This window comes from Cucurbita moschata, unplaced genomic scaffold (assembly GCF_002738365.1).
Source record: "Cucurbita moschata cultivar Rifu unplaced genomic scaffold, Cmos_1.0 Cmo_Scf00024, whole genome shotgun sequence".
Lineage (NCBI taxonomy): Eukaryota > Viridiplantae > Streptophyta > Magnoliopsida > Cucurbitales > Cucurbitaceae > Cucurbita > Cucurbita moschata.
The window spans coordinates 1966553-1980138 of NW_019268540.1; the positions used below are offsets into that span (position 1 = coordinate 1966553).

Consider the following 13586-nt stretch of genomic DNA (forward strand, 5'->3'; position numbering starts at 1 on the left):
AAAAAAAAAAAAAAAAAAAAAAAAAAAAAAAAAAAAAAAAAAAAAAAAAAAAAAAAAGAAAAGAAAAGAGAAGACGACCCTTAACCTATGTAAAAGATTATCAATCGAGTCCCTATTGAGTTAGTAACATCATTAAAATTGTATCAAGAAATGGTGGCATACCATTTAGAAAGACTATTTTCAGAAGTTAGACTTTGTTTGACTGATAAATAACTACCTCATCTTATTCTACTAAAATGTTTTGATACGGCCAAGTTGAGTTTTTTAATTGAGTAAAGTCGCTCGTGTCTTTGTAGAGAATAGAATAAATATTCAACTCAACGCATAAAAAATAATGTTTCGGATCTCACACTGTTTGGGTAGGGACTTGATTGAAAATTTTGCTCTTCTATATGTTTGTCCTACATGTGTGTCTCTACCTCTTTCTGTCAGAGGTCTTATTTTCCATGCTGCCCCCTCGTCACACATGCCTTAACTGCCTAACACGATTTTTGGACAGTACATTTTGTGTCAAATTTAAACTTCTACTTTAAAGGTCACTTAAAGGCGGTCCTTGTTTTGAACTCTTTTTTTGGTTATTGAAATGTTTTGGTTATATATATACACACACACACAATTTAGTCCTTTTGGGCTTGATTTTTTATATGCCATTGTATTCTTTCTTCTTCTTCTTCTTCTTCTTCTTTTTTTTTTTTTGAAAAAAAGAAATGTAATAAATAAGTACCTTATCAAAGTATCAAATTTAAATCTGCGTCACTCATAAACACTCTTTCCTACCATACTGCTATGCTGCACCCTGTCATGAACTAGTTCAAAACAATCCCAAATTTAGATTGCCATCTTCAGGAAAACCCAAATATTTATAGAGCCACTTACCTAACCAACTATCAGTAGTATAAAGGGTACAATGCATATACCAACCATATGCCAAACTCATGGTGCTCTTGAATGTAATTATGGTGGATATTCTGTGTGATGTATTATTGCATTAAGTAACTTTTTGAAGAAGATTGCATCACTTCAGCCATGGGTGCAGACCCATTCGTATATTTTTGTTCTTCAGAAGCTTGACCTTTGTGGTCTAAGGAGTATCCAGATTGAGTTTTATATTTGCTCATATTTCCTGGAATCTTGATGAAGCTCTAAAGAATTAAACACAACTATAATCAGAGAGAGACCCTTACTTCTGGAAAGGGTTTCTCGTGGAGTATTGTGCTTAAGCTTAAGTTACTCTGGTGCATGTTTTAAAAACTTGTAAGCTATGATCCTTCACTGTATGACTAGAATTTATAGATTATTCACTTCTCATTATGAGTTTTTTTTTTTTACGATAAAGGCAATTGTGATAGAGTTGGTTTTGACATCTTTAAAATTAAGGACAGAACGAAGTTTTGCATGTGCCTTGTTCTCTTGCTGACATGGATGACATGAAGAGCCATGAGCGTGATGTACCTAATAACAGAGGTATGGGTATGGTTCTCTTCCCACTCCAGATTTCTTAATAGTATTTTGAACTTTCTCGAAAGGGAGAGAAGAGAGTTTAGAGTTTACACGTTAAATTATCTTATCAGAACAAACAAATTACATTTAAAATTTTGTAGTTGAGGCAATTTGGTTCATTGATCTTTGGTATTAAATACCAGATAAAGGTGTTCGTTGTCTGGGTCAAGCACTTGATGGTGGGGATGTTAGGGAGAAAGAGCCAAGGGAAGAAACTTCTCATGAACTTGAACCCCGCACTGCCCAGGCTCTGCATGGGCTTATTGCATTAGTACATGACCAAGTAAGCGTTTCTGATCAAATTGGACCCCTTCAGTCGAGTTCTACAAATTGTTCTGCAGATGAAGAGGGGATGAAGATCACTAGTTTACATAGTTTGGAGAATGATCGAGTTGCTACCTTTATTTGGAATTTGGAACCATGTATTCTTCAGAAGGTCCTTCTCACCATGGCGGTGAGTTCTTTTGCTCCCCTATTACATTTACAAGGTTGAAACTTGAAATTGTTTTTCATGGAAGGCCTAGAGGAAACTAGTTTATTCCAATTCGATTCTGGTTTCCAATTAGATAAACTATAGTTTCTCGTAATTGTAATAGATGCATGAATATATTCCGTAGTAGTTTTAGTCAGTTATAGATGTGTGGAATTGTTCTTCTTTTTTTGCTTTCCCTTTTCTTTGTTTCTTCCTTAGCATGTCATCTTATTCTACTTTCTTCTTAATCTAGAATAACTTCCCAAGAACTCTCGAGGCTCTTATACTGCACTTGCTTTCACCTGTTGGAGCAGAAGTTCTTACTCAAAAATTTGATCAGATGGACAAAGAAAACACCGAGGAGGACCAGTTAATTATATTCTTTCAATTTTATTTTCTTCTTTTTTCTCTCTTATTATTATGGAGGCTTGGGGAAGTATCTTACTTGTGGATTTCATCTCTTTCATCTCAGGAAAAGATTCTACGAAGTTTTTTATAGTTCATTTGATGATCAGTTTGCTGTGATGGATGCAATTCTAAATAGCAAAGAGTCTTTCGCCCGTCAGGTCATTATAACTTTATTTGACAGCATTCTTTTTTACTTCAACCATGATATCGTTCCTGTTTTCTCATAGTTTTAGCTGTGTACTTCGGTAATAGGGTGGATATGCCTTAGATCCTCTTTTTTCTCTTTTCCACTCTATTCTATTTGAAGAACAAAATACTGAGCACATGAGTAGCTAATAATAGTTATTGATCTCGAAAGCAATCTTCGTGGGCCAAATACGAAGTGAGACATCCTCATGAGCTAACTACAAAAGCTCTTCTCACATATTTATCTCATCCTCCATACATTTGGCTGGTTTCAAATTACAAACAGCACTCCGCAATTGTGTGCTCATCTTTTGTTCTTGTGAAATTTCTTACTTGGTTTAATAGTTAGACATTTCAGTGTAGATTTCAGGCAGACCTGAAAAATGAGCTGGCATATTGACTCCTACCTAAACTGGCTAGCCCTTTGCAATAAATTTGATTTAGGTACTGTTTCATAAGCTGATTCAGAAAAAGATCCTGATTAAATATTGTGGCTGCTTCCCGAGGAACTGCATTTCTTTTTTATGGTGGTTGCATTTTTCAGTTTCAAGAAGAGAGAATTCATTATTAATTTCTAAACGGATTTCTTTCTCCTCACAACCTTAAATATCTCACATATCTGTTCCCTAGCGTGAATTTGGCATATTTTGATCATGAATCTTAATAAACGCGCATGTTCTCTAGCCATAGTTTTCTAGCTGTACCCTCACTAATGTCTATTTTTTAAAACTTTATTACTCCATTTTAAGCTTGTAGTGAATTATATTTATTTTGACTTATTTATTTATTAAAAAAATGTCATGATTTTCATCGCCATATAACAGACAACTAGCCTGCATATTCATTTGTACTTTTTTTTATTCCTTTTCTAATAAATAAGCACGACCAGAGAATATGCTGTTGCAACGCTTTGAAACTTTACTTTTTGAAGTTGTCTTGTTAGAAATATTAAGCTTTACTTTAATTTTCTGCAACAGGCGTTCAAAAGTGTGCTGGATAAATATTTGGGAGTGAACTTAAATGGGCCAAATCTGGGATCTTGAAGGAAGTCCTATAAAGAAATTGGTCCTGCAGATTCTGGAGCACATCGATGCTATCCATTTTCTAAAGCTTTTCCTCTCAGTTGGTACTTTTACATATAAGTTATACACAGCTATGTATGATGTAAATCATTACCTACTCTAGGCATTACTTTGTAATTTATTCCAGATCCATCTTATTTTGTATAGAGAAGGAAACAAAAAGTCTCTTAAAATCAATTCGATTCAAGTTTCAACTTATGCTCCTAGTACTTCCATTTCTCATCTAATTTTACCCGTAGAAACTTCCGAAGTAAGCCAGGAGCATATGGACTTTTAAGTTTAGCCCATTTGTTACTAGCCAAGGAAATGAAATATCTTTAGTTAACAAGTTTAATGAGCTAAAATATAGTGATTCAGGAGAAATGACGCAAGGAGCAAGTAGGCAACCTAAATGCTTTTGCCTGGTATGTTCGCAATTGATTAGTGATAATTGTCGTAGAGTACCTGTATTAATGATAGCATTACTTAGGAGCTTCTGTTTTATCTACAGGTGAGACTGAAAAGTACATTATGATACGTAGCCAGTGACCTCATTTTCAACTACTATTTTGACCATTTCCCCTCTAGGATATCGTGTATGTGAACAGAACTTGGTAAGATGACAAGGATAGGAAAACCATTCTGATGGGCCTAATTAGAACGAATAAGAACAGAGTGGAGGGATTTAGATAGAAATACAATTTGGGGTGAATATTCGTTTCTTGTAGAGTGGGGAGTTGTTAAAAAAAAAAAAAAAAAAAAAAGATTAGGGATAGCATAGAGGTCTGCAGTATAAGGCGGGAAAAAAGAGAGAAAAGCATAGAAAAGAGGGTGTGTATTTAAGCGAGATTGGAAGGAATAAAAGAGGGAAAGGAAAAGGTAGTTGAGATGAGATTCCCTGATGGATGGATGACATGGGCAGGTAATTTTAATACAAGAAGAGAGGGGTAGAGGGAATAGAGAGAATAGAAGCTTTTTGTTTTTTGTCTGTTTGTGCAGCACAGGAGGGAGATAAAAAAAGATGCAGTCTTTTTTAGAAGGCAAATGGCATATTGTACCTTAATCCTGCAACTCATGCACATACTTTCTAAAAGCTAGGATATACCATAATGCCAAACCCTCCTTTCATTAATCCCCAGGTTCTTTCTCTCTCTGTGTTTGTCTCTCCCTGCTCTCTCTCTTTTTCTCTGTGAATATCCTAACCTTTTATTTGGTTTAGTTGATAAGCTTTGTATTTTTTTTTTATATTGAATGTAGTGCCTTTTTTCCTTTAAAAAAAAAAAAAAAAATTCCAAAACCCTTTTATTCAAAGTAAGCTGACTTCATTTTTACAGTGGTTGCAGGAATCATATAAAGGTAGATGCACCACTTGGCATTACCACAAGGGCTCTTTTTCCTCATCAACTTGGGAGAATATTCAAATTTTGCGCGCTCAAATGTGAGTAAACTGTGACACTCATAGGTTAAATGTTCAAATCTCTATCCACAATTATTTAGATTGAAAAAATAAGTCATAAAATATGAGCATGAATCTCTATGAAAAACGCTCCCTTTTTTATTTTAAAGTATTTGATTACTTTTCAAGCATGCTGAAGAGTCTATTGCACCAATGATTGATATGATGATCTGATAACAGTAGAGTAGACTATATGAGAAAGCAGAGAAGGACAAGGTTTAAGTCAATAATTGGAATGTTATTGCAGGTTAAGCTGCCTACTAAAGGTTGTGCTGTGGGGAATATGCACAGAAATTGATAAAGCCTTCATAGCAACAACAACAACAAAAAAAAGAAAGACTCACCACAGGATTGCAATTCAAACTTCCAGAGCTTCTTCGTTGGTATCATTTTCATCACCGTTGACATTTTCTTTCCTTTTTTTTCTTTTCTTTTCTTTTCTTTTCTTTTCTTTTTCTTTTTCTTTTCTTTTTTTCTTCCCCTTTAGGTTTTTAGTTTGCAGCCGCACCCAAGTTCCGGACCACCACCACCACAAACAATCACTCACTTAGGCACAAATTCACATAACATCATCAACTTAGTTTTGCTTTATTTTTTTTTTTAAGAGAGGAAAAAGAAAAAGAAAAGACTCGCACTTGCAACCAAATTTTACTACCCCTCCATCTGACTTTACAAAAGGCTACTCTATGACAATATTTCCTGTAATTTCCTTAGTACCTCTTGAAAAGTTGTGAAGAAAAAGAAATTCTTGGGATTTGATCTTTTCAACTCGAATTTCAACCCATGGAGTGAGTGAAATAATGTCATCTTGCCATCCATTTTCATGGTCTCCGAGCCTCTTTCTCTTTTCTAACTAAAATTGTCATTCGCTTTTGCTTTTGCCAAAACTTGACCTTATTTGTTTTTTCTGCCTAGCTTCACATCCCACAACTAAGAAGTCCCTTTGGAAAAACACTCATCCATGATATCCAATCATATGACTAAAATTGCCTCTTTTCCATTAGCTATGTAGTGAAATCATCAACTTAGATCTCACGAGGCACGAAACTCATGCTCAGATGATGCATATAACATGCCTCGGCCTCTTAACTAGCTAACAAATTAACAAGCTCATACGCCATAGTCACAAATAATTTACCATATTGAAGTTTTTGTTGCTTTCCCAGTACAAAAGGACATGGTAGAGAGAGTATAATATAAAGGTCAAAACAATGATAATGTGGTAGTCAATTTACTCAAGATGTTTGAAAATGGATTCCTTGTGAGGCCCCTCAATGAAAATCCCTTTGACAACTCAACACATCAATGATTTCTTGACATCCCTTACATATACAGGGAGGGAAGCATCCGTACTTCAAATTCATATGCTGCACATTTGAAGGAAAAAACAAAACGAATCAGAGATAGGTTCGTAACAGTAAAATTAATTTTTTACATCTTTTGCAGGTAAAAACACATGAAAATGACAAAAGATTTGAAAAAAAAGAGGTAGGAAGGAGGAGAAGAGAGTGGCATCGCTGTCCTTGAAATGCTGGCCTTGGGGTCCCCTATTAGGGGCGATGGGGCCCTAACCCACATCGTCGCTCTCAAAGAGTACACCAAATGGTTCCCACCACCGACACTTCCACTCTCTCTCCGCATGCCATTATTCTTTCTTCCCCCTCCTTTCCTATTCCCTTGTCTCACATTTGGTTTAGGTTGCTTTTGCTCACATTACAAAAATAATAATAATAATAATAATAATAAATAAATGATTACGACACAACTTTTAACTAATTTTAGTGTTTTTAAAACTCGACCAGGCATGAATTTAAACAACAAATATCAGGTACGAAGATTTAAACCTTTGAACTTAAGATGAGCCAGTTTTGTTAGAGATTCATTTCTTACGGTATTTCAAGCAAAATTTTTAATTTTTTTCAAATTTTATTTGGTTTAGTCAAGTTTACATTTAAAATTTAATAATTATGATGTAATTCATGTATTTTTCTAAAAACGATATTTCACGTTATAACTATAATGATTTTAAATTAGGTTTGAACGCCTGTAGTATGAACTCAATTTTGGTTTGGTTTAGTTTTTCTAATGAATTATGTGGTACACTTTGATTTCAATAATTAGTAAAGTCGTTTCAAAATGATGTGTTGTTGGGTTTGATTAAGGTTTGGTAGTTTTCTCCTATGACATTTTTGGAAGACACCAACTTATTACATCTTTCTTTCACATACAAAAAAAAGATGTCAAAAATGATAGAGTAATTTCAAATTTCTAAAATCATAAAAATTAAAAGTTCAACGTTTCAATATTTTGAATTTTGAAATTAATGAATTGAGATCTTAATACATACCGATACAGCAAACGAACCAACCGGAGTAAGAGTTTGCACTAAAAAAAAAAAGGAAAGAAAAGGTGGTGATTTCAGTCAAACAAGGATTTTTTTGCCCCATCCTTTTCATATTACGTCTTTCAAACAAAGGGTAGGGCAGAGAGCTTTCGAAGGTCTCTGACCGTAAATAAGTTACATTAACAAGGGTATATTAGTAATTTCAATGCATGCAACTATTATTTTCCATGATTCATGAAGTTCCATCATTCCATTATCACGGGAAGAAAAATATATATATATATATTTTAATAATTTTGTTTCCCTTTTCCTCTGGGTTTCTTTCTATTCCAATAATAAATATTTAAAAAACATAATAATAATAATAATAATAATCCATAATTATGGTGAGGCTAAGTTGAATTAACATCACAACCTCCTACTACCTACCAATTCTTTGTCAATTCTTAATCATACTCAATTCTTTTTTTCTCTATTTTATTTTGAATTATTTAAAATTTAATTATTTAATAAGTATTCAAGATTAGATATAATTTTAGCCCTCGAAAATTCTTATATGTTTATTTAATGAATCTCGAGCGATAGAAATAAAAATAAATTGTAAAATAAACACAATAGAGAGAGAGCAAATTAAGAGTATAATATGAAAGCAAAAAAAGAAAACATTAATTAAAATTTAATAATCTCCCGAGAGAAATTGCAATTGAACACATTGGAAAATTCACGAAAACGACATCGTTTCACTCAGCAGTCCCAAGTTTCATTGGCAGCTGGCTCCGCAAAACCAAAAGCACTATGATTATTATTATTACTATTATTATTGTTATTATTATTATTATTATTATGAGGTTTAAAAATCTCCAATCCTCCTGCGTACGTTAGCATATCTTTGACACTCATGCTAACCTGCATCGCTCCACTGCCACCTCCGCCGCCGTTCCCATCGCCAGTCAAACCGAGAAAGTCCCTGGTCAGTCTATCTGTCTTCTGCCACGTGGCGTAGTCGGGGCCGAGTTGATGAGTCAGCGAGTCCATATGAGTTGGTGCAGCGAACTCGGGGATGTCAGGCATATTGAAGTGAGTCATATGGCCCACTGACTCGGGTTGATGCTGACTGGATTTCACAGCTCCAACCCCAACTGTTGCAGCCTTTTGGAGTAAGGCAGTGGCTGATAGATGAGCTGACATGGCAGGATTCACCGACACGTGGAGGTTCCTAAACGGTGAGGCTATCATGGAAGAGGAGGATGAAGAGCCTGCCTTCTGGTGGTGGTGGGGATGATGGCGGCGGTGGTGGTCTTGAATTATACCAAAAGGGTTGTTGGTGGCGGTGCTTGGGGAGGAGCCGGCGAGGGGCAAAGTTGGAATTTGGTGAAAATGGTGAGAATGTGAGTCTTCTGGCTTGATAATTTGGTGGGTTTGATTAGGGTTAGGGTTTTGGGGATTATCCCAAGGGTTAAGGGACATATAAGTTTGTGGCGGCCGTGACAGCGAAGAGCTAGGGAATTGATTAAGATTACCAAAAGGGAAGAGAGATTGGGCGGAGGCAGAGGCGGTGGAGGTAGCCGCCCCACCCTCCGCCACCGCCTCAACCTCCGCCGCAACGACGAATTGGTTAGCTGAAAGCCGTGCACTTTCCTCAGCCAAAGCATCACAAAAGGCTCTATGGGTTATGAAGCTATCCTTCCTACACAAACACAAAAGATTTGGCATGCAATGATTAGCACAAATTGAAATCCCAAAAGGACCACTTTTTTTTAGGTTAATTTTAGAGCGCTGTAGCTCATGCATGCAAACAAAGAATCCGGAGGTGAGATAAACTATCAGATTTTGTTGCAGTTTTGATAATGATGAATGGTTCAGAATTTCAGAGCTCTCTCAAACACAATAATACAAAGGAGTCACGGATCCAATATTATCCTTAAAAAACCATCCCTTCCATTTCTTCATAATCAATTCACTCAAAACCTTTCATTTTTTTCTCATTACTCGAACAATCTTTGCAAACCCTTCAAGTATTTTGATCCAAATTTCAAGTTTTTCACAAATCTAGTCCATACCCATTAAAGATCAATGTATTTTGATCCAAAATTCATGTTTTTTTTTCACAAATTTAGACCATACCCATTAAAAATCAATGTATTTTGATGAAAATTTCATAATTTTTTCTCAAATCTAGATCATACCCATTAAAGATTAATGTATTTTGATCAAAATTTCAAGTTTTCATAAGTTTTTTCACAAATCTAGACCATACCCACTAAAGATCAACGTATTTTGACTAAAATTTCATAGTTTTTTCACAAATTTAGACCATACCCATTAAAGATCAATGTATTTTGAGCAATGTTTTTCCTTAAAAAACGTGTCAATCAAGTGGAATTTGAAAGTTTTGCCAAAATAAAAGACACTAAAGGCTTGGCAACCAAAACAAAAGACCAATCCTTTTGGGTTACCAAAAACAAATAATTTGAATTTGGATTTGGATTGTTACCTTGAGAAAAGGGTTCCACAGTCACATCTATATTCTCTAGTGCCACAAGTTTTGGAGTGAGCTTTCCAATCCGATTGAACAGCATAAACTTTCGAACATTTCTCACATTTCCATTTCTTTTCTCCATGTTTTCTACAATAATGCTTTTTGATTCCCGTGAGATCTCCCAAAGCTCTTGAAGGATGATGATGAACACAAGATGGCTCAGGACAAACATAAGCTTTCTTCTTCACTTCTTTGCTGTTTCTTTGCTTCAATTTCCATGGCAAATTATGGCCTCTCCTATGAAGCTGCAAATTTTGATCCCTTTGGAAGCCTTTGTTGCAAATTTCACACACGAATCTATTCGTAGCAAGAAGTGTTCTTGGTGAAAGTGCTATCACTTCAGCATCTGGGTCTGCAAGAAACAGCTCTGATTGGCATTAAAACAAGAAAAAGTTTGGATTTTTATGATAAAAAACAGGAATTGGTACCTGGGTTTCCGGGGAGGCTTCGTTTCTTCTTGATCTTTTGTGGTGGAAGGAGAGAATTTAAAGAGACAGTAGCTTCTTCAGACAAAGAAGTTGAATTGGACATTGTTGTAGCAAACATTTTTTTTGGAGAAAACTCCAAGAGATAAAAACAACACAAAATACCAAAATTTGATGAATCAATTTGGTCTTTTTTTTGTTTTTTTTTGTTTTTTTGGGGGTTTGAGAGAAAGAAATCTCTCTCTCTCTCTCTCTCTCTCTCTCTTGTTCTTGTTGTTGATATTAAAATCAAAACCCTTTTTCAGAAATGGAGAGAGGGAGAGATATTAATACAAGAAAAGCCCAAGGTTTCAGAAAGAGAGATAACCCTTAATTAGCTACAACATATGAGAATTGGATTATGAAGAAGAACAAGAAGAAGAAGAAGAAGAAAAAAACACGACAAGAAACAAAACAAAACATCAAAACATGGAGGATATGTCTTGATTCTCTCTCTCTCTCTCTCTCTCTTCTTGTTCTTCAAAACCCTCAAAGGAATAAGCTTTCTCAAGATTAACAGCTATGGCTTCTTCAATGGAGAGGGAGAGAGACAGAGAGATTTGAAGCTGCAAAATGGGAAGAAGAGAGAATGAGGATTAAAAGGAGAGACCCAGATGGGAAAAAGTCTATAAAAACACCAAAAAAGCTAAAAGAAAAAAGAAATTCTTCAAGGAGAGAGAGAGAGATAGAAAGAGAGAGAGAGTGAGAGAGCGAGAGATAGAGAGAGAGATAGAGATAGAGATAGAGAGAGATAGAGATAGAGAGATAGAAAGAGAGAGAGAGAGAGAGAGAGAGATAGAAAGAGAGAGCTTGAACCCAAGTTTCTCAAAACATTGCTTTTTTTTGTTTCTTTTGTTGCCTCTCAAAGCTACTTGATAATGATGATTGCTTGTTCTAATTAATCCATCTTTCAAAAGGGTATTAATTTGAATACAATGATATCAAAACAAAAACGAGTACTATTTAAATTCTCGAGCATAGTTTTATGAGCTAAAATATACATCACCGACTAAAAAGTCAAAGATTTGAATCTCAACTCTGATACCGTCCCTTGAATTTGGTCGGAAAAGAAAGAATTCTCAAAGTCATAAAAACCCCACAAACAAACCTAACATGATTGATCCATTGATTGACTCTCTCCCACTGTTTCCGTTATGATCATATTATGTTCTCTCTTCCCATCCAAAATAATATTTAAAAAAAGTTCACATTTTTCTCTATTTCTTTTACTCTCTCTCTCTCTCTCTCTGTGGCCTTTTCACTTTTCATATGAAATCATTTTATTTTCATTAGGTTTCAATCTCCAAAAAGTCCAATTCCATGCAATGATTTTGAGCTGAAATGAGCATATCCGACCTCGAGAATTATCGGGTTTATAACTTTTTTTCGGTGTAAGAGCCAAAATCCACGGCTAGCAAATATTGTTCTCCTTGGACTCATCCTTTCATACTTCCCTTCAAAAAGTTTAAAACGAATCTGTTAGAGAGAGGATTTCTTAACTTTAAAATAATGTTTCGTTTCTCTCTCTAAGTGATGTAGGATCTCAAAAAAAGTTAACGTTGCAGTTGCAGTGAAAGCGATGAAGCTAACCCCACCGAGAGGGAGCCTTCCAGGCCTCCTCTTCTTCTTACCTTTTCTCAACCTTCTTTATTCCAACCCTAATTCTAAAGCCACACAAAATCCCCATTTTGCCCTCCCCCCATGCACCATACTTCCCTAAACTTGAGCTCAATCTCCCACCTTTTCCAAAGGGTACACTTGTCTTTTCACTCTCTTTCTCTCTCCTAGTTGCATGCATGAAAATTAGAGAGAGAAAGTGAAGAAGGATTTTTAAAAGGGACCCGTTTGCCTATATCTTACGCCCTTAAAAATCCTCAAGAATCCTATGTGTGTTTCATTTGTAGGACTTTTTAAGGGTATATTCTTCGTTTTCGATAAGGTCGGATTTATATATGCTTCATTCATTTATTCACCTTTAATCATAAACCGACGCTTAAAAAAAAGTCCCTTTAAAAAAAAAACACTTTGTCATCTCTACGTGTTGTATTCAGTGGAGATTTGAACGTATAACTACTAAAGAATGAATGAATATTCTATATTTTTTAATAACTCGAACATTTATTTCGTTAATATACCCAAAATGACCATTAAAAAATAAACTTGGTCAGTTTGACCAATGGAGATGGAGGTAAAATATTTTGAGTAAATTTGGTACGGTAAAAAATAAAAAATAAAAAATAACCTTTGCTCCAAATTATTAAATATTTACAAAAAAAAAAAAAACTGATTTGCAAAATAAAATTCCTTCTTAAATTTTTTTTAATTTTTTATTATTATTAATTTTCATTTTCATTTTTGTGTGTGTGAGAGAGAGAGAATGCGGGCCACCCCTTATTCACGGGTTCTCCTATTGCCAGATTCTGCCACCTAAGCTTTCCTTTTTTTTTCTTGCTTTTAAGCCCATATTTTAACTCTATTTATTTTCGAGACAATTTTTGTTATATTTATTTTACATTCAGTCCTCTAAGTTTGTGTAATTAATAATGTAGCCCATATTAATTAACTTTAGTATTATTATTATTATTACTATTTTGTAAAAAATAACAGCACTAACAAATATAGTTTTAATTTTATGCCATAATTATTAATTAAGTAAATCAACAATTCATTTAGATAATTAACTATAATCCCAATATTAGTTAACCTAGATATTGATTCTATAATTAAATACTACTAATTGTTTTTTTAAATTTTTATTTCTTTAATTATATATATTTATTTATTTAACTACTATTAACTATGTACTTATTTGGAAATAATATTACAATTTGAATTAATAAATCATGTTAAAATTAAACTTTTTTTAATAATAATAATAAAAAAATAGCTTGAAATTTAGAAATAATATTACAAACCCAATAATTTATTAATAGATAAAATAAAATAAAATAAAATAAAAATTTTAAGAATCCAATGAAAAAAAAAAAAAGAATGGACATTATCATGACAAACTGCCAAGAGTATAGAGAATTTTATTTTTAAAAAAATTATTTATGGAAGAAAAGATATAAGAGGACAAAAATAAAAAGGCAAAAATAAAAAACATATTAAAAATTAAAAAAAAAAAAAAAAAAAAAAAAAAAAAAAAAAAAAAAA

General features: G+C 34.0%; 2 protein-coding genes across 4 annotated transcripts in view; one reads left to right on the plus strand and one right to left on the minus strand.

Moving 5' to 3' along the window:
- The window catches only part of LOC111460965, a 13466-nt gene extending 6905 nt beyond the window's left edge, over window positions 1-6561 (plus strand). Inside the window, exons 11-19 of one of the 3 annotated variants that reach the window (XM_023104357.1) lie at window positions 1383-1470; window positions 1644-1954; window positions 2226-2341; window positions 2445-2538; window positions 3544-4052; window positions 4139-4766; window positions 4962-5065; window positions 5331-5466; window positions 6530-6561. In XM_023104357.1, coding sequence (XP_022960125.1) covers window positions 1383-1470; window positions 1644-1954; window positions 2226-2341; window positions 2445-2538; window positions 3544-3609 — 675 coding nt within the window. In that variant the 3' untranslated portion in view covers window positions 3610-4052; window positions 4139-4766; window positions 4962-5065; window positions 5331-5466; window positions 6530-6561. Of the gene's footprint in view, window positions 1-1382; window positions 1471-1643; window positions 1955-2225; window positions 2342-2444; window positions 2539-3543; window positions 4767-4961; window positions 5066-5330; window positions 5467-6529 lie in introns of all 3 variants that reach the window. The other 2 variants (XM_023104355.1, XM_023104358.1) reach the window with 2 other exon arrangements.
- A 1510-nt stretch (window positions 6562-8071) lies between these two features.
- On the minus strand, window positions 8072-10580 carry LOC111460644 (protein indeterminate-domain 2-like). The gene is made up of 3 exons (XM_023103851.1): window positions 10395-10580; window positions 9922-10318; window positions 8072-9114 (listed from the first exon to the last, which is right to left on the minus strand). The coding sequence occupies exons 1-3, from the start codon at window positions 10510-10512 to the stop codon at window positions 8172-8174; spliced, it is 1458 nt and encodes a 485-aa protein (XP_022959619.1). The 5' UTR covers window positions 10513-10580; the 3' UTR covers window positions 8072-8171.
- Between the last annotated feature and the right edge of the window lie 3006 nt (window positions 10581-13586).

What these genes read in the sequence shown, in the direction of transcription:
- LOC111460644 (XM_023103851.1), bottom strand. Translation starts at nt 10,512, where the DNA reads ATGTTTGCTACAACAATGTCCAATTCAACTTCTTTGTCTGAAGAAGCT. An exon ending in AAGCCTCCCCGGAAACCCAG is followed by an intron (nt 10,319 to 10,394) that starts GTACCAATTCCT and finishes TGTTTCTTGCAG; the next exon opens with ACCCAGATGCTGAAGTGATA. An exon ending in TGTGGAACCCTTTTCTCAAG is followed by an intron (nt 9,115 to 9,921) that starts GTAACAATCCAA and finishes GTGTTTGTGTAG; the next exon opens with GAAGGATAGCTTCATAACCC.